This window comes from Bombus pyrosoma, linkage group LG2, assembly GCF_014825855.1.
Source record: "Bombus pyrosoma isolate SC7728 linkage group LG2, ASM1482585v1, whole genome shotgun sequence".
Lineage (NCBI taxonomy): Eukaryota > Metazoa > Arthropoda > Insecta > Hymenoptera > Apidae > Bombus > Bombus pyrosoma.
Genome location: NC_057771.1, coordinates 4,058,468 through 4,084,092, shown reverse-complemented (window position 1 = coordinate 4,084,092; position 25,625 = coordinate 4,058,468). Strand labels below are relative to the sequence as shown.

At 35.0% G+C, this 25,625-nt stretch overlaps 4 protein-coding genes across 9 annotated transcripts in view; 1 reads left to right on the top strand and 3 right to left on the bottom strand.

The window, feature by feature from the left end:
- LOC122575723 (adrenodoxin-like protein 1, mitochondrial) lies at window positions 1-4,764 on the bottom strand. The gene is made up of 4 exons (XM_043745072.1): window positions 4,515-4,764; window positions 4,329-4,380; window positions 3,960-4,207; window positions 1-3,740 (listed from the first exon to the last, which is right to left on the bottom strand). Exons 1-4 carry the CDS (start codon window positions 4,621-4,623, stop codon window positions 3,637-3,639), a joined length of 513 nt encoding a protein of 170 aa, XP_043601007.1. The 5' UTR covers window positions 4,624-4,764; the 3' UTR covers window positions 1-3,636.
- A 350-nt stretch (window positions 4,765-5,114) lies between these two features.
- LOC122575672 (semaphorin-1A-like) overlaps window positions 5,115-25,625 on the bottom strand; it is a 389,957-nt gene continuing 369,446 nt past the window's right edge. For 4 of the 6 annotated variants that reach the window (XM_043744985.1, XM_043744978.1, XM_043744991.1 and 1 more), the window contains 2 exons: window positions 22,594-22,737; window positions 20,111-20,428 (listed from right to left, as the gene is read on the bottom strand). In XM_043744985.1, the coding sequence (XP_043600920.1) occupies window positions 20,112-20,428; window positions 22,594-22,737 (461 nt within the window). In that variant the 3' untranslated portion in view covers window position 20,111. Of the gene's footprint in view, window positions 5,598-20,110; window positions 20,429-22,593; window positions 22,738-25,625 lie in introns of those variants that run through there. The other 2 variants (XM_043745017.1, XM_043745008.1) reach the window with 2 other exon arrangements.
- Window positions 5,941-8,563, top strand: LOC122575726 (sorting nexin-24-like). Its single transcript, XM_043745086.1, has 3 exons — window positions 5,941-6,194; window positions 7,393-7,586; window positions 7,971-8,563. Exons 1-3 carry the CDS (start codon window positions 6,042-6,044, stop codon window positions 8,134-8,136), a joined length of 513 nt encoding a protein of 170 aa, XP_043601021.1. The 5' UTR covers window positions 5,941-6,041; the 3' UTR covers window positions 8,137-8,563.
- LOC122575717 lies at window positions 8,554-19,905 on the bottom strand. The gene has a single exon (XM_043745060.1). It carries the CDS (start codon window positions 19,899-19,901, stop codon window positions 19,308-19,310), a length of 594 nt encoding a protein of 197 aa, XP_043600995.1. The 5' UTR covers window positions 19,902-19,905; the 3' UTR covers window positions 8,554-19,307.

Below are 25,625 nucleotides of genomic sequence, written 5' to 3'. Positions count from 1 at the left end.
TGAATCCAATATTGTCAATATTGACAAATTTGTCTTTTTAGCATTTTATATAATTTTACTAGAAAAAATAATTTGAATCAAATTCAATTTTTATTCAATTTTTATTCAAGTATAGATTTTAAATCTCTTTTGGTAATTAGCACAAACTGGTTGGTAGAAGCTAGTTGCACTTTCACAAATATGTATTGAAATTAATGACTAAAAATTGTATCATGTTTTATAAAGAAATTATACGATCATTCGGGAATGATTGTGAATATATGTAGTAGAATATAATTTTGTTTATATATCACTAACATGCAATTCTGTTCTTAAGGATTTTTTGTATTATGCTCTTTGTATTTACAAAATATTAATATTTATATAAACTACATAGTCAGTTATCTGTTAAATGGAACTTCTTATGCTACTATGTTGGCACAGTGTTAAATGCTAAATAATATCAGTATTTACTATTTACTAGCATGGTACTTTTAGTACTACCAATTTTATTGTTACTTCATGCACAATGAAGATAAGTATAAGAAACTTTAAGTACATGTATTGTCAGTTTGAGGCTTATTATGTATATTGGAATATATTTTCAGTTTAAAACTAACTATATCTATATTGAAGGATAGTAAACTTGGTTTGCATAAAATAGATTGTTTACAGAGACGTGAAACTTTCTATTTTATAGTGTATTATAGTTCTTTAAGATACCTATACATACATGTATATGGCATTTTTTAAAAGATTCTGATTTATTGCATTATTTGCATACCTAATTATTTTTTTAATTACATTAGTAATTAGGAGGTAATTCGTTTCATTCTATATATTTTACAATAATTGAATGATATTAATATATCATTGTTGCATATTTAGGAGAATAAGATATTTTTAAAAGAAGGTCGTGGTTGGTTTTTAGCAATAATTCCGCTTATCGATAATCTGATTATGTATGCTTTATAAGTAATTGGCTTTATAAACCATAATGTGTGGCTTTAAAGGTTTATTTGTTTTAAGAATCCATATTTTGTATTCAAATTTTAGTTGGCAAAGAATTAATTCTGATCTCATTAAATTGCTATAAATCTTTAAGCGCAACACAAAAGCATAATTGTTTTCTGGTTCATACTACATAATTATAAATGGTAATGCAGAAAAACTAATAATTTAAAATTGAAGCTTCTAAAGTGACATGATAGATAGAATCAATGAACATGATCTAAATGTTGTAGGGTGTTTTTACATCATTTTTGAAATACAATTTCTAATACATATGCGATAAAGTCAGATGCTGCTTTGGAATAACAAAGTAAATTAATTACTAAATGGCTTGATTAATAAGACTTTTGCAGACACACTTAATTAATTTAAAAGGAGAAATATGTATTTTAAAAACATACATAAAGAGAAGAATTAATTAATATTGTTCAATAAGTTTTAATATGTCTTATGTTTCTAGTCCAATAATAATAATTTATGTGTTTAGTTCATTTATTAATTAAAACTCTTTTTTATGTCAAAATTGTCTTATGCTGAAAATTTTGTCATGTATGTATAAATCTTGTATATCTGTGCAGTTAATGTAGTTTTATTAACAAATAGTTAAAATTATTTGATATAATGTATTATTTGACGTAATGTATTATACATATTTAATCTCAATTAGTTTTAATTATTTTATTTCTCTTTTATTCTTAATCCGATCTAAAATATTTTTTATATTTCTTATTTAACATTAGATATTAAAATATCTGTTATAATTTACTAATCTTATATGACATGATTAAATATTACAAATTGCATTGGCATAACAAACCTTATATCTGCTTTTGTGAGTTGATTACTTCATGATTATACTTAATGATATCATAATATTTTATCTCTCTGAGCTTCGTATCATTTTTTAATATATATATACATATATATGAACGCTATGGTTTTCTAATGTTTCTAATAATTTTATTATATTTGTTTACTTCACAAATAATTTGTAAAAACCTACAAAATTTAAATTTAAATAGACAGATAAAGGGCAGAAATATCCATTTAATAATGGATTTAATATCTCTAGACAGCAACACTCTCTTATTCATAAAGTCAATTTTTATATTACAATATATTCGTTTTTCATATATTAATATCTCATTAATAAATATAATATAGATCTTAGTTTTGAAAGCAACAGTTTTGTGTTGTATAAGATAAGATACATTTAATATAGTACATGTAACTACTAAATTAAATTTAAATTTGTACATGCTAATTCTTTTAACAGAAGAGAAGGAGAGTATCAAATACAACTTATAATAAAGATACTTCCAAGAAAATAATGATCTTTCATTTTGATAATATGAAAAATTGTATTTATACTTTTACTTAATAAGCTCAGGGAGATACACAACAAAAGTGGTATAATTAGGCTTTCTATATACAATATGCGTTTATCGTAAATCGATTAATATCAGTCAGGATTTATTTTATACAGGAAATTTTATATAAACATCTTTAGAATTACAAATTCACAAAATTCGAAAGAATTTTATTTAAAAATTTGCAATCTATGTAAATATTAAATTGTTTACTGCCATAGAAAATCGAGTTTAATTTTGATATCAAACAAATTTTTTATTTTTATTGATTCAAAGTATTCCATTGATACATTATGTAATGTAGACAGTTTCTTTCTGTACAATATTTAATTAAATATCATGACCCGTTTTTAATTACAAATAAGTACAAAAAATTATTTTTTCAATAAGTCCGTTGTGATGACTCATACCAAATGAGAGATACATATATAATCATATTCACAGTGTAGTTTTGTATGACATTGTGTGAATGTACTTCTATTTAAATTCTTTTACTTATCAAGTATGACTGTAGGTTGCGATTGATCTGAGATATTATAACGTGTCTATAATTATAGTGATCAATAATGAGCAGAAAATATAAATAAATATAGTTTGTACGATAATTATATGACAATGTTGATGATAATAATTATCGACACTGATATGTGTGGATGCATGAAAAGAAGCGCAAGTTGCGTAAGCATATATAACGAGCTAATGAACGTGGGAACGTATGCACATATAGAGAATATGTATACATAAAGTTATTGTGAAAGTTGTCAAACTGGGAAAATGCATAAAAGTGGTGCCTGCCAGAAATGGAAAACATGTAAACAAATTAGTGGCAGTGCTCAAAAACGATCAGTTTGCAAAAAAACTTATAGGGTATTTTCACTGATAATGTAAATGCTGCAAGATTAACAAATACAATTTTAATTTACAGATTCATTATATCATAAATGTTTAAATCTTGTATCATTGTAATTAAAAATATGTATCATAATCCAAATGTATAAGAAATAAATATATTGTATCATGACAAAATGTCATATAAATTAAGTTTGTTGTTCTAAAAGTTTATGAAATACATTACAGTACATTCTGAAAATATGTTTTCATTAATCACTGATCACTAAAATATAAAAAAAAAAAGAAAGAAATAACTTATGTGTTACATAATACTCAATTTATACTACATTTACATTTTATATATAATAATATATAAATTTACAATTATACTAATTGAATGAATAAAATATGTACATATTAAGCTAAATACAAAGGAAAAAATTTATTAATGTGGAGCTGGTGTGTGGCCATCTACATAGAAATTTCTTGTTGCTTGAGGCAGTTCTAATTCTATACCATCTAATTCTTTCGTTAATATAATTTGACAACCTAAAAATATAAAATTGTTTTAACATTTGATCAAATTTACACATTTGCATTAGATGAGTTACATATGTGTCATTCAGGTTCCTTTACTAGAACCTGGATCACACATGTATGAGTTTTTTGATTGTGCTAAAATGCTCTGGCGCCAGACTGAGCTCCAAATTCCTCAGTGCAAATGTGTTAATGTTAAATATTGTATATGTCAAACTTGTTTTTGCCTACCTAATCTAGAATTTTCTTTTAAAAATGGAGCTAAATCTAATAAATCCTCCTCTTTTTCTTCAGCTGTTGGGAGTTTATCCATATAATCATGATGTACATATATGTGACAAGTGGTACAAGCAAGAGATGCTTCGCAAGCACCTTCCATTTCAATTCCATATCTATGGGCTAAATACAGTACATTATCTCCCACTTTCCCTTTTATAGGTATTCTTTTTCCCATTTTATCAATAAAAGTAACATTAACACTATAAGATTTAAAAAATCATATTAATTAAGACCTAACACGATAAAATCTTTATTTTTTCATTTTTATATAACAGAATTATAATATTTATATATAAGGAATGTATATGTAATTTTACCTACATATCAGCTTCTGATTTTGGGTCTTGCATTTCATATTCACCATGGAAAGAATCTGAAAAATATCCATTAATCAGGTAAAATAACCTTTTTTTAGGCGATTAAAATATATACTTCAGACATTAAGATTATTTGTAGCAAATAATATTTATATATATATATATATACGATTAATAAAATTATAGTTACATTCCGACGTATGAATATCGAACTTTGATATTGTTATTATTTGATTCCTTGGTGAAAATGATCTTTTTATTAGATTTTTCCATGCTGAAAGCTTCAGAAGAAGTGTCATTTTGATATAATTTTAATTCTACGTTCTTAAACAATGTTGTGATAGTACCATGCACATTTTACAAACAAAATACTTTTATTTCATTGATCATAGAAAAGAAAGATCGAAAACTTGTAGTAAAAACCATAAAAATATTGCAAACGTCAGTGTTTAATAAGTACACACTATTGTTTTATATCATTACTAGTAAATTCAAAGAAATTAATTTTTCCTTAGCTTATATATAGAACTAAATTAATTTTTCAAGTGGAATTTGATTTTGGGTTGAATTCTACTTTAGTGGTCTAAAAATTATAGACATTTTTATTTGCAATCTTGTAGTTTTTGAGTAAATGTAAGTTTTAAGTTGCGGAATCTACTAGTTCAAAAATCATGACTATGTCAAACTGAGAATTTTTAGGGTATTTTGTTATGTTAACGTTATATTGGTTTCTACCCATGCTTAATCCAATGAGCGGATCGCATAGTCAACATCTGATTGGACAGCATAAATGAGCATTCTCATGCTCTCGATTTTCGCTTATCTTATTCAAAAATGTATTTTTGGATCGTTCTCATCAACGATGCCATTATGTTATTGTTGTTATATATAAAAATTCGCGATCGGCAAACTAAGCGTCATCCAATCCTTAACTGGCCGCGAATTCGATTTTGTTTTTTGAATATGCGAACTTTCGGAAGCTGTAGTTAAAGTCGCTAAAAATTAGTTTGTAACGTAAAGAGGTTGGAAAATGAGTTCTAGACGAAACCAAAATCAAACTAATTTACCTACACATTCTACACTGTGACTGATTCTTTTATATACGTATCCTTTTGCAATCAACCAGGTAACACCAACATATGCAGAACATATGCAACCAAACACATTTTACTTACTGCGTCAAAATAACCGCCACTCGTATGCAGTCAGTAACTCCACGGACTCTACTTATTGGACGAATCATGGATAGAAACCAATATGCTGCCAACCTAACCTGTAAAATACCCTATAAAGACTCTGTTTTATATAGTCATAACTTTTAAATCAGTGGATTCCGCGCCTTAAACATTGCAATTTAGTATTCTATACATCAAAAACCACAAGATTGTAAATAAAAAGATCAACAATTTTCAGATCCCTAAAGTAAAGTTCAGGCCGATTTTGTAATTTGCCATTGAAAGATGAGATATTTAAAAAGTGCTTGTGCATATAGTGTAAAATGTATTTGAAAAGTTGGCATCACTTCGCGCACATGTTTTTTGTAGTAGTGCATTTTTCAATGAATTTATATGCGACAAATACTACTCTAGATCCAGATACTATCAAAGTATGAAAGTATACAGTTCGAATTATTACATCTTTTGTGTATTTTAACTTTGTTTTGTATTATTAGTTTTTTGTAAGTGCTTTAAGAACCTAGAAAATTGCCAGCGATGCAATGTATCAAGTTTTCATTAGTGGATACCGTTTGGCCGAAGTGTCACACGGCAAGCCTTATTATGTTTACTGTATTGAGGTTCTGGAGTCCGAAAGTGGTACACGATACTTTATTGAGAGAAGATACAGCGAATTTAATGCGCTACATCGCACGGTATGTTATTTCATTGTTTCATATCAGTCTTAATATTTGTATCAAAATGATGTTTTTGATTATGCAAACAAATATATTACCGATAAATATCTAAGTATACAATATGCAAATAGAGTCACATTGTTCGTTTTTTCTCTCTTTAACATCAATATTTTTAATTATTCTTCTTAATTTCAATTTTAATTCTTTTCCGTTCTTTAAATGAAGCAATAATACATATGAATATCTTTGGAGATTGTGTTGGTATTCCTTTTATGTATAGTAAGTATCATCGTAGAATTGTAAGTAGTTAAACTTTCTATTTTCGTTATGATTCTCATGTTGCGATGCAAGAAAGAGAGAAACATATGTATCTTTATCCATGTCTAGAATATTTTCTGCTTTGCATGTACAAGGATAGCGATTTCTTTATTAAGCTTTCTTTCTCCATTCAATTTCGTTGGTATGAATAAGTTAGACCAGTATCCACGAGGATGTACGTTACTACAAAATATTAAATAATATGTACGCATTACATAATAACGTATATGCTTATATTTATATCATGAATTATGTTTGATGCATTGACGCTGTTTTTATTGCGAGAATACTTACTATTGTGATAATAATTATGTTGTGAATTCTTTCAATTCAGTTAATTTAGTTCTTAATATGACGCATATGTAATTTAGGGAATAAAGTAAAACTGAATTTGTCCTCATCATATTCGGTATAATATTCTCTCGATAGTGTACTATTAGTCATATTAATAACTTGTTTTATCAGCGTTTTAGCGATATACGATGTATCGACTAACTATATTGTCAAACTTCTACGTATATGCAGTTGGTATTTTCGAGCTTTTTTAGAGCGTAACTGGATTGCGCGAAAGTTGCATGCGGAATAAAGTTAGTGGTAAAAATATCTAATACGTGTGTGCAGTTATTTATTTTCAATCATGTTTCAAATCGTAAGTTACATCTACATAAAGAATTGACAGTGTTTTAAGTTCTTTTTACACATTCAAATAATGTATAAATTTTTATTTGTGTATAATCAGTATATTTTATTTGTGTATAATATGTATAAGTTCTACTAAACTTTATTTCTCAAAATATTTAAATTTTATCCTTCGAGATTCTGCTACAGTACTTTCCAAATTTTAACATATCGGTATCATTATCGTATATGAAGTTTATTGTCATTTGTTTGATTATAGCTGAAGAAAGAAAACGCGGATGTTGCTCCGTTTCCGCCGAAGAAGGTAAGAAATTCCCAACCGAAGGTGCTTGAGCAAAGGCGAGCAGCATTGGAACTGTACATCCAGAAAATGTTAAGGCTCTCAGCCACCAAGCAACAGGTTCTCAATTTTCTGGGTATAGAAAGTCCAACACCCGGTGTGCCGTATAAAAAGTATGTACTCATGCAAGAGAATTTATAAAACTCGTTAACTTTGTGAAATGTTATATCATATTAGGTATTGTCTTCGTTATTCTGTTACTTTATTTTAGGATCACGTTATTAGATGATTTTATAAGTAATACAAGTATAAGTAATATAAGTAATAAGTAAATTTAATGTTTCTGCAACTTTTACATAATAATAAATGCATTCAATTTTAATACTCAATAATTTTTGGTGCGTCATACAGTCTGTAACTATAGAAAGTTGTACAGTAGAGTCTTATTATCCAATTTATATGACAAACGTATTTTTCAACATATTATTTTTCTTTTCTAAAATTGCATGCCATTTCGAAAATCTCATTGTATCGTCGGAAATATTTTTCTGCTTCAGTACGTACAAGGATACGGAAGGAGAACAATACGTCGACACCAGTGCTCTTGGCCATCAACCTGTGTTAACTTTCCATTGCGATCCATATGTTCAGTCGAACATTACATCAAATAGTCTTCCAGATATCGTTATCAGCGGAGTACTTTTGGGTGTATACAAGTCCTGAGAAGCTTATCCTAAGCTCCTGCTTGTTACAATATCTTTTACGAAAAGCATAGAAAGGACTACACGCTTCGTGAAAAGCTGCAGTTCTATATTATTATAATTCGGATGAAAATTAGAAAGCCGGTTTTTGTTCGTTCCTCCTTATCTTGCCAGAGATAAAAATAAAGCGGTTCCATCCTGTGTATATATATATATATATATATATATATATATATACTAACGCTTCGTTGTCAGGATACGCGACAATGTGTAATCTCTTTCGAAATTCGATTAACGAAGAACATAAGAGAGAGAGAAAATCGAGCTTGCATGTGGCGCGATTGCGTTTGTATTAATGTAAAAAGACCGGATTTAAAAATAAGGATTTTATACACATCTATGTAATTAAGGGATTTCACAGAAGAAATATATGCTTTGATATATTTGAATCATCGTCTTGTTTATTTCATCTCATTATTTTCAGAGTTTACATTACTTGTGACATTCATCTTAATTCTATTTAACTTTATCGTACTGGATATCTGGATTGTAAATGTAAATGTAACTCATAAGCGGATCTCTTGCGGTATTCTTTATTCGCATTAATTCGTTTACTACCGTTTACAGTAGATATCACGGACACTCGATAAAAATCCATCGTCGATATACCCGCTAGGTCATTGCTAGATGTATCACGATGGCATTTCCTTTGCGTCGGGGACACAGCGTTTTTTTTCCCTACAAGATGTTTGGCTTCGAGCAACGATTAATGTCGAACGATTTTATAAATATTACCGTGAAAAAAGGACAGGTTTCTTACTGTTTCCAGATAACGATATGCGCTTCTCTTTTTTCCCCCTTATCAATTTTCTTTTTTGTTGTTGCTATTGGTGATAGGCGATTACGCGATAGATTAGCGAGTGATTCATCTAGCATCTGGTTGATAGAATTATAGCCTCGAGGTTAATTTGTTATTATCATGAAATCGGACCTATCGATTCCCTATCCTTAAATTTCTTCCTGTCGAACGCTAAAGAAGAGTAAACAGACGGGCAGAAGCATGAAACGGGTGAAAACGGTGAATTCAAGCGATGTAATTTGTTTGGTCCACTGGATCGGGCGTGTTTGCGTTGCACTCGACGCGCAGTATTCTCATTCTCGATGTACTCGGGCCTTTGCTGAAAAATAGGAAATCTCTGTTTCTTTCGGTTTCGCGGTCGCGAGGTTCCTTTCTCGCGTTCTGTTTTTTTTAGAAAAACTTGGAAAAATGAGTAAACACCGCAAACCGGAGACGCTGTGACAACGGTAGTAACCATGTATGTATGTATGTATGTATGTGTGTATGTATGTATGTATATTGGCGATAGTAGGACCTTGTTTCGTATGTACAATCATACAATGTTTTTATGCTGTTACAATTATTACGTTATGATAATAAACTGAACTTCCCAAAAGGTAAACGCCTCGTTTTTCTTCTTTTTTTTTTATATCAAATGTACCGCATTAAATGTGTATGTAATTATATACAAGCTCCTCAGTCTTGTGCGAAGTGTTAGACGATTTTAGGTTCTAGCACTTTCGCCTCGATGAAAACTAATCATGACGAATAATATTATATTACTTCTCGAATCATTTCTTTTTCTGTCAAACGTTTCGTTTCTTTTCTTTCCTCTTGTTTCGATCGTTTTTCCCTTTGTATTTTCTCGCTATCTCGTTATACGCGATCGTAGTTACCGCATAACGAGCAAACCAGTCGAAAGACGATTTTTTCTCATTTTTCATAATATAACCTGTGCTTTCGTCACGAGCTGGCGGGATATACAAAATTGATCGTTGAACAGCTTATAATGTTAAACGTTACATCGTAATTTAGAAGTTTATTGCCCGTGCGTGGCAGTTTGTTTCATTGAACTTTTAATCGATTCCCATTTTGTCGGTCGATCTCGATTACACTCGTTTTCTTATATATCTTTCTATAATTCGAAACGAAACGAAGGGAAAATCTAAACGATAGGTACACGTGTATTTAGTCGCTAACTATAAAAGAATTATAAAGAAAATAGAAAAATGATGCACATCTCTTTTCAAAATAAGCGAATACAATCTCTTTATGACTTTCGAGGGGTGTGATTTTTATTATTACCAGTACCAATAATGCATCTCTAACATCTAATGAATTACTTATATCGTACAAGTCTCGACGTGTAACTTAGAGAAAAATGGAGCTGTTGGTCGCCATTGAATCGCGGACAGTATAGGTCAACGCATCATTTTACAAGGCAATGTACTCTCAAAACGATATGGTAAAATCATTTCTGTCGTTCATGGATAAAACTCAATAAAAAAAAAAAAAAAAAAGAAAAGAAAACAGTAGCATTTAACGGTAGTAAATAATACTAATGGTAATATGTCAAAGGAGCCGTTATTATCATTCCTATACGTATATACATATACGTAATACTTATGATTTTTCCAAATGAAATGAGTATTATTGTACAAATCAGAAATTTCATATGCCGTTCCATATGCATACAACTTGCACGCGTGTTTGGATGACGTACAACGTTAACCCTTTATCTGATCATGTTACTTTTAAGCAGCAGTCTTCTTACACCTATATATCTTTCTGGTTGCTTTATTTTGTCGTATCGTTGTATGTACTATACGTACGTACATACCGCTGCTTGAATTTTTCCATTTATCAAATAAAGGATTAAATGTAGATCATTGTTTCTGGGCGCAACAACAGACGTACTTTGAGCAACCAACCGTTCTTAATGGTTCGTTCACGCGTCCACTGTTTTATTAACGTTTCTTATCGACACTTGGACGATGACTTAAATAAATAATAAATGCAACGCCCTGAAATGAATACATTTTAAGGGTATTGCACGTGATGAGAATGAATAATCGTATTATCTGATCTAAGCTATTCAAATATCTAAACTATCGTTACTAATACTCAAAGAATCGCCTATTGCTTTCAGAATTCGAAGTGACGATAATTTTAACGTCACTCGTAACTTTTCTCCGCTTTCATTCCACAGTGAACGCGCGAACGAAAAGTTCTCGATGGTTTTATAAACCGGTAGAGAACGATATCAGCGATGTTTGCATAGTATAGCTGAAGAACAGCGCGGTTGGATGACTCGTTTTATGTGCCTTTATCGATTACTTCTACGTATATGCCATCGTCTACGTCAACGTGATTCCAGCTACACTCTAACTAATATTAATTAGGGCTACGATACTATGTACAGAAAACGCATTGCATTGGCACAGCAAACATGTGTGCCTGGACTGCCATCCATCGTTTCGACGCATAGCGTACACCCGTGTACTTAGCTACTCATTCGTCATGCTCTCGTATCTTATCATAGCGAAATAATCGTGACGTATACATTAAAGATTTTTCCATTCTACTGTAACACTTCCTATCGATTTTCTATTCGAACAATTCTTTTCTTTTTTTCATTCAATTTTATCTTTAGTCCAATGAGAATATCTCTGCCCAACTTCTACAGCTTACTACACTCGCTATGTTTCGTTTAAAGGTAGTAAGTTATGTTACTGACATCTTTAGCAAAATATTATATTTTACCATTTTTTTTCGGGCCAAAGAAACATCTTCTACACTTTTTTCTTTTTTTTGCAGTTACTGCTACTTTCTATAGTTGGGCAGATCCGTTTGTACTATACGATACGATTATTTTCGAAATTATATTCGAGCGGTAGCATTTTGGTTTATTTACGAGTCTTTTGCAAAGATACAATCGTCTGATTAATATTTTTTACAGAACGTAAAACTAAATAAAAAAAACGGCGTCAGCATTCCATGCATGTGGTAAAATCAACTGATCGGTGTTTCCCGGCACCGATGTCCAACGTTCTCTGTGATTAATTATAAAATACAGTAGATCGCGGTGAGATTAGATAGTTTCTAGTACAAACGGTTCACTTATCAAGCATCGTTCTCTATATATATTTATGATATGAAGTTAACCAAGGTCTATGCATTTATCGTGTACGTGTTAGTAATTTCTAAAGTCTGAACGAAACAATTAAGCGCAAGTTTTTATTGTTACAATAATCGATGAAAGAGAATATTTCATTTGTAACTATTTAAGAAATGACGTTGTGTCAGTAAATTATTGTTGTCAAAATGGATAGCTTAATGGGTATATGTTTATCGTGGTAATGGTTCTACGACAGATATCTGCCAGCGTTGACGATGTTACAAAATGAACATTACAAAGAATAGATTACAGGGAGTTTAACTGATCCACGTAATTACGAAGACATATCAACTAATATTTTTAACCAATAATTACTTCGTTTATCGAGTTTGACCAATCATTTTGATAAAACATTTCAAGCGGATTATCATAATTGAAAATATCAGTTGTAAAGCCTGACAAGCCTACGTTATGACTTAAGATTTAAGCTTTTAAGAATTACGTATATCTTTTTGTCTGTTTTAATGATGAATTAACGATGAATTATATAATTTTGATGACATAGGATTATCGGAGATCGGAGAAAGCTTGCGGGAACATAAATGTCGGATTATCCGAGAAATTCATCGATTCAGTCGATTTTCGATACATCATTCGTAGCTTCTGTGAATAATATCGAAGATATTCAAGAAATATGATTTACGTTCGTACAAAAGTGCCTTTTAAATTAATCTTTATTACTTGTTCTAAAGCTTACTGCACGTTTATTAGTTTTAATTAATTGCAAGGCATAGTATCGATACGACTTTCCTGGACTCCCAATGGATCGTTCTTCCAACGATCATCTTCGTCATTCGTATTTAGGATGTTTTTATTCAAGCCATTGTGTAATATCAAAAGGAAAGGGGATCGTTACAGCATACGGAACGAGGCTACGCGATATAAAAAATAAAGGAATGCTACTTTCACGCACGTTATTCGAATCTACAAGAATACTTTGTAAAGGAACAGGCGATCATTAACGAACGAACCATAGAACTTGTCCGGCTTTACGAGGAGTTAACAATTATCAAACTTTCTATAATAAACGCAAAACATGATAGACGTCTGACTCAAATTGACATGATTCTAAATTCGCCAATCGTTGCGAGTTTTCATTGATCAATCTCTGGAAAAATCCACACTCGATGACCTTAACCTTGGCACACGATATCAAGCTCACTCTCCTGAGTAACCTTGCATAGGTTTAAGCCACCGATCATTGGTTATTAAAAAACTATTAACGAAGAAAAATTGAAAAACCTACCATAATTTTCTCAGAAATCTGAACTTTTTCGCACCAAGTGCTTTCATATTAGTTATTTATGTTAGTATTGAAATCCACCGCAAAAGAAACTAGGGTCTAACCTAACCTAACTTCGCATTTTCTGAACGTTGGACAAGATACATACGTCGTGGATACAAACTTGGTATATTTATATTATTCACGTTTGTTTATACGCGGAAATGCGACAAATATTTCGCAAATATTTCCATACTTGGCAAACTATGGCAAAGTTTAGATTTCTGGGGAAATTACGGTACGTTTTTCAATATTTCTTTGTTAATAATCTTTTAGTAAACAACGATCTGCGACTTTAAACTTTTAAAAGTTAATCAGAAAGGTGATCGTGGTAACATACGTCAGGCTCAAAGTTATCGGACGTGGATACTTTTTCGGAAGTTCGTTTGTTGCTTATCAATCGATTGGCAGTCCTGGCTTCTACTTGGAATGTTGTATTTACTTTACCTAATTAATGCGATCGTTATTACGTTCTAACCTAGCGCTAGCGCGTGACGTGTTTCCGGCTTAACAATATGCGTCGGTAAATTTTCGGTGAAGATTTCTTCCGTCGGATGAACGTCGCGTCGATTCGACTTTCAAATGTACGGGGAGGGAAAGAATCGCAGGAGCGTCTAAGAACTATGCAAAGAGAAAACGTTCCCGGTTCACTGGAATAACTCGAATACGTCCAAATTATTCGAATCGTTTGAATACTTGACCCATTGCGCGAGATATCGCGGAATCCTTCGAAACTTTCCAACTATGGCAAGACCGATTTTCTGAGTAAAACGGTCGACTCTCCCCTTACGAATTCGTTTGCCACCCGCAAAATGGATTTCTTCCCTCGATCCCTGGCGTAAACCGCGCGGAAGATTAGCATCGGGTTAACGTGGTTCGAGAATCGGTTTCTGCCTTGTGAATTCGATTTTTCGTTGAGTCAATATTGAAATGTTTGTCACTGTGTGTGCTGATTGTTAATTCGTGACAAAGGGAAACGTTGGTTAGCTAGATTTTTGAAACGTAGATAATAGAAAGTGACAATCGTGTATGTAAACGTTCGAATCAATGTTTGCAACGAATCGACTTGTACGTTCTTCCGTGTAAGAGTCTTCCAATTTTTATGTCACAATCTCGTTTTTGTTTCAGCGTGAAAATTCGTATGTAAATTTCTTCGAATATATTCCTACATCGAAAGTTTCATTTTCGTCAAATTAAATTGTTTTATGTTAAAAACAGCGATTCACTTCTATAAAACTGCGCGTAATAAATCGTACAAATACCATTTTCGCGTCACACGTGACTCTTGGCGCGTTTTTATGATCAGTTTCATCTTCTTTTTCCTCGATGTAAAAAATAATCTTATCGTTACGATCCCTCGATTCAAAGTGAACTCGAATATAATGTATAAACGACGAAATGCACATGCTCGGAAATAGGGCTAGCGTGCAAGCGTTTCTGTCTTAAAAATCAAATGAGGGAAATAATAAAAGTAAAAGAAAAAGAAAAACGAGTAGGAAAACATGATCGAGCAAAATCTAGAGTTCCCCTAACAGGGTAAATCTCGTTCTAAGTTTAGCGCGATCAAGTCAATTTTAAACGGAGTAATAATATGTACAATCGTCCTTATAATAACTAATCACGTAAACTCTAATAAAACGCTTTGTATACATGTACATCCATAATATTTTATACATATATATACATATGTATATATATATATCTTTATACATATGTATGTATATATATATATTTATATGCCTCCTCGATTCCTCTAATTTAGAAATATTATAGCATATAACAATCCGCCAATATGACTTATATAAAAATTATATACATATATAACCTTCAATTTTATATATATATATAATTTCTCATCTCGACACAAGGTACCTAAGTTGGATGTGTTTTTTTCTTCTGTATAATATAAACATCATATTTCGTAAAATATTATTTTTGCCGAACACTCAGTTGTTAGTCGTTCTTCGCGAAGTCGAACATTAACGAGATCATCGTGGGTGCTCGGCGGAATTTTAATTAAAAAAGATTGCGGACTTTCATAAAGACCGTCGAAAAAAGTGTGTAATTAGCTGCCTTTCTCGTTTAACGCGATTTTTTTATCTCATTCGTATAGTAGTATATTTTATCTATGCGGATTAAAAAAAAAAATATATGAATATATATATATTTTTTGTATATACGTGTATATACATATACATATAGACACACACATACACGCATATATGTATACACTCGTATATGTATGTATATGTGTATACGTGTGTGTATATATATATAGACATATGCAATAATGGAATGCGATGTTTACATATACATGTATCAAAGATTCATGCGACACACGCGTATACATGTATACGTAAACAATATTAATGCGTACCACTGCTGTCCGCGTGACGAGTAGCGTAGCGAATGAATGTTCTCGACCTTGCTTCTAAATGATTTCAACGATAAAAAACAATTTCTACTTATTATGTACACGACTTTCTTCTTTCTTCCAGCACGCAACTTCAGACCATTCTCTACGTTGCTCCTTCATTGTATTCAGACCGTGTCTCTCTATTAATGGCCGTTTCAATACGCGTATGTTATAATCTCTATCTAGCATGTGTGTTTGCGTCAAGCTTCCTCATTATTCGAATCGATCGTTTATTATTTCTTCTTTTCCGTGATATTATTGGTAACGCTCAGTGACAATCAGTGAAAATCGATGTATCTACTTAGAACTCGTCTTACCGTTTCCTTTACTGTTCGAAGCATATCAGAATCGGCATGGCAGTGTTGGTTCATGAGAGCAGCCGGACGTTTGCCCATTGATATTAGAATTGACGATGAAAAGAGCAGAGCTTACATGTATCCTGTTAACAACATCTGTCAAACGAATGACGATGGTCTCTAACGATTTTCCAACCATCTTAAAAGTCCATGAGTTTTTGAAACATCTCGAATATCCGCTTTTCCTGATGTCTAAAAGCACGGCTAAAGCTAATTTTCGCAATCGTTCCATCTTTCTATACCGACACGCTAATTTCACGAAGAACTAGAAAATCGAATCGCTCTATTTTTGCGGTATCACGATCACTTTTCTTGACTTTCTGTATTCAGATTCCTCCTTTGTTCTCTTTCCATCTTACTCGATATCTGGGACAAACGTTAGCCGCAGTTTGTTACAGGCGCTCTATCCGCCCTTAAGCTGTAAAGGAAATATGCCCACTGTTCGCTATTGTGCGCTAGTAAGACCGATTTACGCCATTGTCAAAGACATCTTGCCAAACATGCCAAGACTCCCCTTCTTCTTTCAAGTTTCCTCTTCTCCCGAGCTTTCTTCGAGGATACTTTGTCGTAGAGAACTGTCGTACACGCTACCAAGTTTTCGCTAAGGTGTCGGATAACACGCAGTACCGGCTCTAAGGAATACATACCAGCTGAAGCGAATCGCGCGAATGCGTTTATCTGAACCTTTGTCGCGTCCTCCTCTTCATTGATTTTATTATATTATATACTGATTGATCTTGGCGAAAGGAATTCACCGGAACTTTTCCTCCAGTTTCTAGCTTCTTGCAACATTTTTCCACAAAATCAAATCGTTTGGAGAAACGATTAAATTTATTTAAAACTATATCTCTATATACCGCACGATAGAATCTTTATTATCCGAATTTTTATATCTTGAACATTTTATTATTTGATCGTCTCTTCTACGAAGATGTACTTTACTCTGCTTTAAATTTGATTAGGGTACAGTATAGCGTAGCGTAGCATAGTAGTACGTATATACACAATTAAAATAAGTTGAAAAACGATCTCTTTTTTAAGACGGTTTCCTTTCTCTAAATACCTTTCTTAATTATACTAATACTTCTACCAGCGGCGAAAAATAAAACGCGAGAGATCATTGTTCTTAATGTTTCACCTAACACTGGAAGAAGAATACCGAATTTAGAAGAAACTCAAATGAAAATTCTGAAATACCTGTGCGATGAAATTACCGATAAAGGAAGATAGAAACTTTCGTATTACTTTTTTCTACTTACGTTATAAATATTCCTGTGTACTTTTTCTAAAACGTATAAAAACTATTAGCAGTTCGGGTATCGAAAGTTCTATCTTTCATTTCCACATTTATAAAACTTAAAACCATCTTTACCTCACGGAGGTATCCTGCAGTCAAATGAAGTCATCGATAATCGGATTCGAGCGATTCATTCGCAACGTAGTATCACTTCGTTTATCTTATAGAATAAAAATAAAGAAAAGAAAAAGATACACCTCCACACCTCGCCCGGAACACCGTTAACAGTGATAAATTGATTCGTAACACGTCCCAGCCAAAAATACATAACTTCTCGAAGGCGCCACAACGCGGTAAATGTTTCTTCCTTATTACTTTTCATTTTAATAACCGTACACGTGCTTCAACACCACGATTCTCTCTTGCTAATAACCAATATACTCACAGCACGGCAATAAGTGCACAACAATTCTTTGAATAAGTCTTACATAAGTCTCTCTCTCTCTTTCTCTCTCTCTCTCTCTTTCGCTCTCGCGCGCTCGCTCTCTCTTTCTCTCTCTTTTCATCTTCACCAACTTATCATTGTCCTCTTCCACTATCGAATATTTATTTTTAAACGAAACGCATAAATGAGGCACTTGCCCGAATCTATACCGGCCGCATTCTCCCGTTCCTGTTTTATAAATCAGAAATTTGCCAACAATTAATATACGGAAGGCACGCCTCGTCTCGTGCGAATGCTTGGAACGTCGTTCCATGGGACCACGTTTCTCAAACTTTCACCCTTTCCGGTTGTCTCTTTGAATATTTTCTCTCTCGACGTTTCAACTGTTGGAAGTATCTCCAACTTCCTCTCGAGAATCGTGAACAAAGTGAATCTGATAGACATTGCGCAGCAAGCAACTTTTTCTTCGTGTAAAACGAGTAGTTTGTCTTTTTTGGTGATTTTTTGTCTACCGAGATTTTCTTGGTTGCTTGTCAACGATCAAGGGGCCATGAGGGCCAAAGTTCGCAGAAGGTAGTTTGAGAAACGAGGATCCAAGTGCTGGACGCTTCGTCTTCGTCCTTAAATCACCGTTCTTAGGTTCTAAGCACCTAAGCAGGCCACTGCTACGAACACAGTCTCTCCTCTGATCGTATCACATTACACAGCTACGAGTCGATCCTTTGTCCCATCGTCGTTGTTGCATGGTTATATTCCTTTTTGTGTGGCCTTTCATTTCCCATATCCTTCCATTGCCGTACTGGTGAGAAACGGAAAGGAAGAATTCGAAAATCGATCGAATTCCGTACAAAAATTAGCTCAAGGTGTGGTTGGAGCGTCCGATACACGATGTCGCGCTTAAAGACATCGGAAAGAGCCTGAAGTGATATACCTTAAAAAAATATTTTCAAAGTCCGCGTGTCTCTGTTCTCGCGATACATCTCAGACGATATGACACGTGACACCGGAAGTGGTCTTGCAACGTACACGGTCGGTCTGTACACGATCATGAACGACGACAAAAAAGAAATACGTACATATCTCGAGTACACGTTCTCGAAATATCTCAGGTAACGGCGACACTAAGTATGCATATAACATCGTGGTCTTCTTTCGTAGACTCGTTCTCCGTACAAGAACGCATACGGATCAAGATGTTTTCGTGATCACGAAGGATAGTTGCAATAGGAAACGCAAGAGCGATCGTGGAGGAAGAGAACTAACTAAACCGTTCCGAAGCTAATCCGCTCGGTCCTTCGGTACGCGTTTCTCCTTCCGATCGAAATCTTCTTTCTCTCGTTCGATCGCGGGACAACGGTGTTTTCCGAGAGTCGTCTTACGTTTCATCACGCGTTATCCAACTCTGTATTCTTCGTTTGAATCCGAAAGGAGACAACTTGGGTCACTTGCGCGCCATTTCGTACGTCAATCCACGGCGGAAGAACATTGAGCTCGCACCGACGCGTTTCTTTCGACAACTCGAACTCCTGCACAAACGACTCTCTCCGTCGGCCATCGATCGTGATCTGGGCGGTGGGCTTCGTCTGGCGTCGTACTGATTCCCCACGTACATCATCATGTCGTTAAAGTTCGGCAGGAACTGTGGATTGAACAGCGACAAGATTCTTTCGTTGAGTTCCCTGGGATCGCGAGTGGGTACCATGTAATGATCGCGCGTGCTCGATTCGTTGCCGCGATTCAAATCGCTGATTATTCGTTGATGTCCCTGGCAGAGACCATCGAGACTGTTCGCGCTGCTGCTGCTGCTACTGCTGTTGTAATCCTGAAGCCTGTTCACCGATTCCGTTAACGTTGTCTCCGTATATTCTCGTGCGGCGAACTGGTGGTCATATCTTCTGTCGTAATCGGTCACCTTCGACATCGATCGTGAATCGTAAGGCACCCCCCTGTGGGCGGCAAGGAACTCGAGCGATCTCTCCTCATTGGCCACGCCTTCGTAGGCGTCCTCGTCACGTCTGGCCAAATGGTCAAGCATGGAACCGGCGGTGACACACGCCAATCGATTCTCCTCGTCGACGCTATCCAGATGATCGTCGTTGTCGTCATCGTCGTTGTCGTCGTCGTCGTCGTCGTCGTCGTTGCGATCGTCTGATTCCGCGAGATCGGAGGAAGAGGAGGAAGAAGAAGAGCCGGAACCCGTGGGGTCCTGCGGCAAGCCTCAGACGGCCCTGTGTCGTCTTCTATATCATATGTACGTCTTCTTCACTTTCTGCACCGGCTTGTTCTCCGCCGACGAGTTGGCGTTCTTGCCATTTGGATTCTTAGGTGGTACGTTCAGCACCAAGTTGATGGACTTGTTGTTGAAACCCGGAGATTCCGAACTTTCCGTCAATCGGTTCAGTTGTTGTCGTTGCTCCGACGGTTCCGGGTAAGGGGCACTGCGTAGCCTCTGAGAGAACCAGAAACCGGAAGCGAATCCGGCTACCAGCGAGAAGAAGCAGGTTCCTATCAGGGCACCGGTCAGAGTCTGAGCGGAGTACACCACCGGTGTTGCGATCACGTCTGCAATGAAAGCTGAATCAGTATCGGAGGGGACTGGATAGCGCGATTTATCGTCTCTTGATGGAAAGACGGGCTTTTTCATGGACATTGTTCGCCGGAAGAAGAAATCGTAAAAGAGGAACGGAAAGGAAACAGATTTATCCGGCGAGGGACGCGGCACGTGTTTTTCGTTGCTCGGGGTCTTTTGTAACCGATGATACGATTGGATTCTACGTGAAGAAGAAGAAGGTAACTAAAGAACAGAGATCCTAAGGAAAAATTCGAAATATTTAGTACGCGGCTTCGTTTTCAAATTTCGTGTTTTCCTTTTCCGATAATCTAAGCAGTTCATCGTACGATAAACTTCCGCAAAGGAGAAAACGTTCCTAATTCGTTTTATAAAGAAATTTCTCATCCTTTTGTACCTAATAAATATTTCAAATCGCTGTTTTCACAAACGAAGCCTTGTACGTAAACACCTTGTTCGCACTTTCTAATAAATTCCTCTTTTCTCCAATTATACCAGCAATTACAAATTTCTGACAACAGCGACAAATGGAGTAGCTCGACTCGTGTCAGCCTTTCGTTACCATAATGTACGATCTCCGATCGTGTTGCATCAAAGTAGCAACGAAAGAATCGATTGCTTCGTTCGTACATCGACGAACACCACGAAATCAGCGTGTCATAAAGTTTCTGTCAGAGCAAAGTATTCGATCACCCAACAGCGACGATGTAGATATTACACGTTCATCCGAATCTCCGTGAATTTCACGTATTAAACGTCCAAGTGTGAGATCGATCGATCTCATGCTTGCGATCTTGAAAAACGTGTCCGAGCGTTTTGCACTGGTCGAAAAACGCGATTCTATCTAGCGTGGCAACAACCGATCATTCTATTCTCGGCTTGGACAGCATTTAGCGATCGCTCGTTGTGTTCACCGTTACATTTAGCACGAAGAAATCGAATCATGAAACTGGATCATCGGCTGGAGGGGATCGCGATGTTAGCGACCATCTTGGATGCAATTCTCTTAGCAGAAGCACAATTTCATGGTTCGAGTCTCGTTCGTTGCGGTGGATGCCAGGCAGGATCATGTCCACGAGTTTTTCCACGCGTTTCTTTTCCTCTAGTTGGCTGCACTTTTAATAAAACCAGGTAGCAGGGACGCGAGTGGTCGGTGCAACTAGTTACAAACAACAGGGTGAGTACGGTGCACAAAGTTAGGACACACTGTATACGTGAAACATATACATATAAACGAGGAGAGCCGCAACAGTGTAACGAATGACGAATGAGAGAGAGCTTGCTTCAACTATCTGTACGTGTACAGTGAAAAATGGCTACTAAAGTTGTATGTTTACGCGTTGACTATATACAAGGAGATCGAGTTTTTCTGTTGATCAAATTTTATACGTATATTCTGTTGATATAAGTAAGAAATAAATGTTATACAAATATATGTAGTTTGAAGCTTTCTTAAAAAGTTACGTCAAAAATACCCAGACGCTAAGAGGACGATAATGGACTTGCCGTTACTACAATACAAAGTAAGAATCGACAGAAAGCACTTGCAGCTTTCCTATTGGAAAACAAAATCAAATAATTTGTACATTATCGATATCGTTAAAGCAGTGCCAATAGAGTTGATATCGTTCCTTATACATCATTTCTCTACTTATATACAAAATCCTCTACTTGAAAGTTAAAATGTTGAAAATACAACATTTTTATTTTCGTCGTTGTAGCAGAGTATACGTATAAAATTTGACTAGGCAAAACTGAATATCCGTTAGGTTGTTGCAAAAGTTTCTTTCGTTTTATAAAGAGATGATAGATGCACAACACTTTTTGTGCTATATATTTTTTTTTATTTTATATTTTTTCTGTTGGGACAAAATGGACCGTACATAATTCAGTGAAATAATATAAAACAAAAAATGTTGTGCATCTATTATTTCCTTATAAAACGAAGGAAACGTTTGAGACAACCTAATCTCTTGTATACGTACGGACTGGTGGATGACGATGGATTGAAAGCAAGGCTTGTATGCGTGTGTGTATATATGCGTATGTGCGTGTATATGTGTGTGCGTGTAATCGAGATTAATGAACAAAAGAAACGGAAAAATGTATCGTGACACGAGGTGTGGGTGGACCATCTGGATATTGCGCAAATGATTACCTTGAGGCTCGTTAGCTCGTGGCTGCGTACGACCGTACTGATTTTCTCGATCCAGCTCGATGACGATTTCATTGTCCCGTTCATCGGGCTGCTCGCCTCGCCCGTTTTCGGGCAGAATCGCTGGTTGCACGGGCTTCACCATCTCTGAAGCAACATTTCACTGATTTGATGACGAGAGCACAGATGGCAAGTCGAGTTTAAGACAGACAAAACAAAAAGACATGATGTTCTGAGCGTAAAGTAATGATTCGTAAGTACGTTGGTCCCTTTTTCAATAGTTGACCACGGTGGGCCGAATTGCATGCGACTGAAAAATACCAATTAACAGAGGGAACGATGCAAAGTTAATTCTGTGATCATGATTTAACAATAAATGATGGCAACTTTGCTTTGCATCGACTTCTGCGAGATCGATCTATTAGCTGCCAATTTTTTCTTCCTTCTTTCTTTCTTTTTACAGATTTTAATACTATTCTATGCCTTTCAATGCTTTAAAACAAACTTGTTTTTTTAATGTTCCATATCGAAGTCCATTTATTTACTTTATATTGGCAGATAATGGATTAATACTTTATATTACCAGGTAATGGATTAAGATTAGCGAGTGTGTAGTCGATTAATACGAATAACCGCAACCATTGTTACTTAACACGTTCACGCCGATGTGCATTATTTGTATGTAAGACATTCTCAACAGTGTGTCAGTATACTACAAATCAACAAAATTGGTCTAATTAATCTGGAAAAAAATTATAGGAATATAACACGAATAACCGAAACCATTGTTACTTAACACGTTCACGCCGATGTGCATTATTTGTATGTAAGACATTCTCAACAGTGAGTCGGTATACTACAAATCAACAAAATTGGTTTAATTAATCTGGAAAAAATCATAGGAAGGGAAGAAGACGATCAAAGATTTGTCCTCGAAGCTACAAGCATACGCATAGGCGTGAACGATCAACGTTAATAATTAAAATTGTACTTGATCGGATTGTTAGTGACACTAATGACACAGAGAGAACACGTTTCGCTTAGATACGATGGTTTACGAATCAGCTATTAAAAAGGAGGCCAATATGATCTCGTAACTTTGCTGGTACTTGCCATTGAGAATGACACTTGGACATCTCGATGGTATAACGTACAACACGCGCGTATGAGCGCAATGTGGGCATACAAAGTGGTCAGGACGAGGTTGTTAAACAATGCGGCATCACGACATAGGTAGAGAATAGCGGTAGTAGTATGCGAGAAGCGTAGAGTAGGTGACGGTGAAAGGATTAAAGCGGTTTGCAAGAAAATAAATATAAGTAGTCGTCACGGTCAACGAACGAAAGGGGTCCATCGGGAAAGGATATGCAGCATGTGCTTTTACCGACTCCAAGGCTCGATACATGGACATACGTAATACGTTGTATTATGTTGCAGCTATTTTATCTACGATCTTAGTCTCTATTCGAAAGCTGGAATTTTAATAAGGCTGCAATTTTTATTGTTTTAACATGGCGAAGGAAGGTTCGTTGTGCGTAAATAGCAAACTAAGAAGCTTCTAGGTACAATCGATTCGGTAGAAACATATGGAAAGTTTGCTTCCTAGATTTTAATTTAGACGACAGAAGCAATTTACTGAGTTTTTAGTTTGTTCAAAGGAAAGTACAACGTGATGTTCATGTTAAGAGGGTTGCCGGATCGGGCTTCTACCATGGGTTTTATTTCTACGCGTTCCAGGGCTTTTCTACGAAGCTTCTTTCAAAAGTCGAATTTTCTGTAGATATCGTTCACGTCTTCGGAACACTTAAAAACAATGTTCAACGCGAGTTTTTGAAACGTTGCATTTTTCTTTACAAGAGTGCACGTACCTTAAAAACCACTTAAGCTGGAAAGTTGAAGTTTCAAGCAACACCGTAAATAACAACTACCTTTAAATATATCTAACTAAGTTCTAACGTAAAAGTAGCGTGTTTTGTTTATCGTATTCTACAAGTTCTTTATATATAAAATATAAAATCTTTACATATCATCGAAGATGCAACGGCGTTTCAATTTCAATGTAAAGTTGTACCGGTAAAATAAACCTTGAAGCTGTAAGGAAGAATGTTTAAAGTTAAACGATATAATTTTTGATCTTATAACATTATTATACATAATACTTTCTTCTTTTTACTATTTTCAGCGTTGGTATAAGTATAGCTATATTTCCAAATACGTCACGTGCAAAGCGCCTTTGAAGAACAAAGCATTCGATAATAAAGCATCAGAAATCTACGTTATAATTTTTCTTCTCTATTGTGTCGAATAAAAGTGTAAAGGAAGAATCATTAGCGTTATGAAATAAAGCTAGAATACCAAGCTCGAACGTCGTATGAAATTCAAACGACGAGTCATTGTAACTAACAGCTGCAGTTTTCCTTCTTCCTCCTGCGTGTACACTGTGTACAGAGTTTCAAAACAGAGAAATGTCCTTTCGAAGATGATCGATTTAATCACGTTCGCGGCATATTTCCAACGTTTCGCAGTCCCGAGTTCCTCTATTACGTATCGCGGTAGCCAAAGTCAATTTATTTGTCCGCTAACCGTTTCAACTTTAAACAGATCCGTTATCGTGCCATGGCAAAGGAACGAGGACAGCGTTGCGAAAAAAATCAACTTCTTATCAATCATAAAACACTTTCTAGATGCTTTGAGCAACTTAGTCTACTCGTTTTCGCATACAGTTCCCGTTTTGCCGCGAAATACCCGCGAAATAGCGGTAACAAATTTTTGCGGTGGACTAGCACCGCGAGATTTCTTTCCATTCTGCTCTCTGCTCGATAAAAGGTATAAAAATTCAAAGAACCGTACGTCGTACCGGTTCTCTACGATCGATGCTCGTTAGTCGGGCAACCTGCGAGCGTGATAAGATGCACAGAGGAATAAGGTCCGTAGTTAGAAATTATTCCGTGGCGAGTTTATCGAGAGCACGTCTGCACTCCAAGGAAATTATATGTGTCTCGGTGATAAGCGCAGTGTGCGCGGCTCGTTCTTGC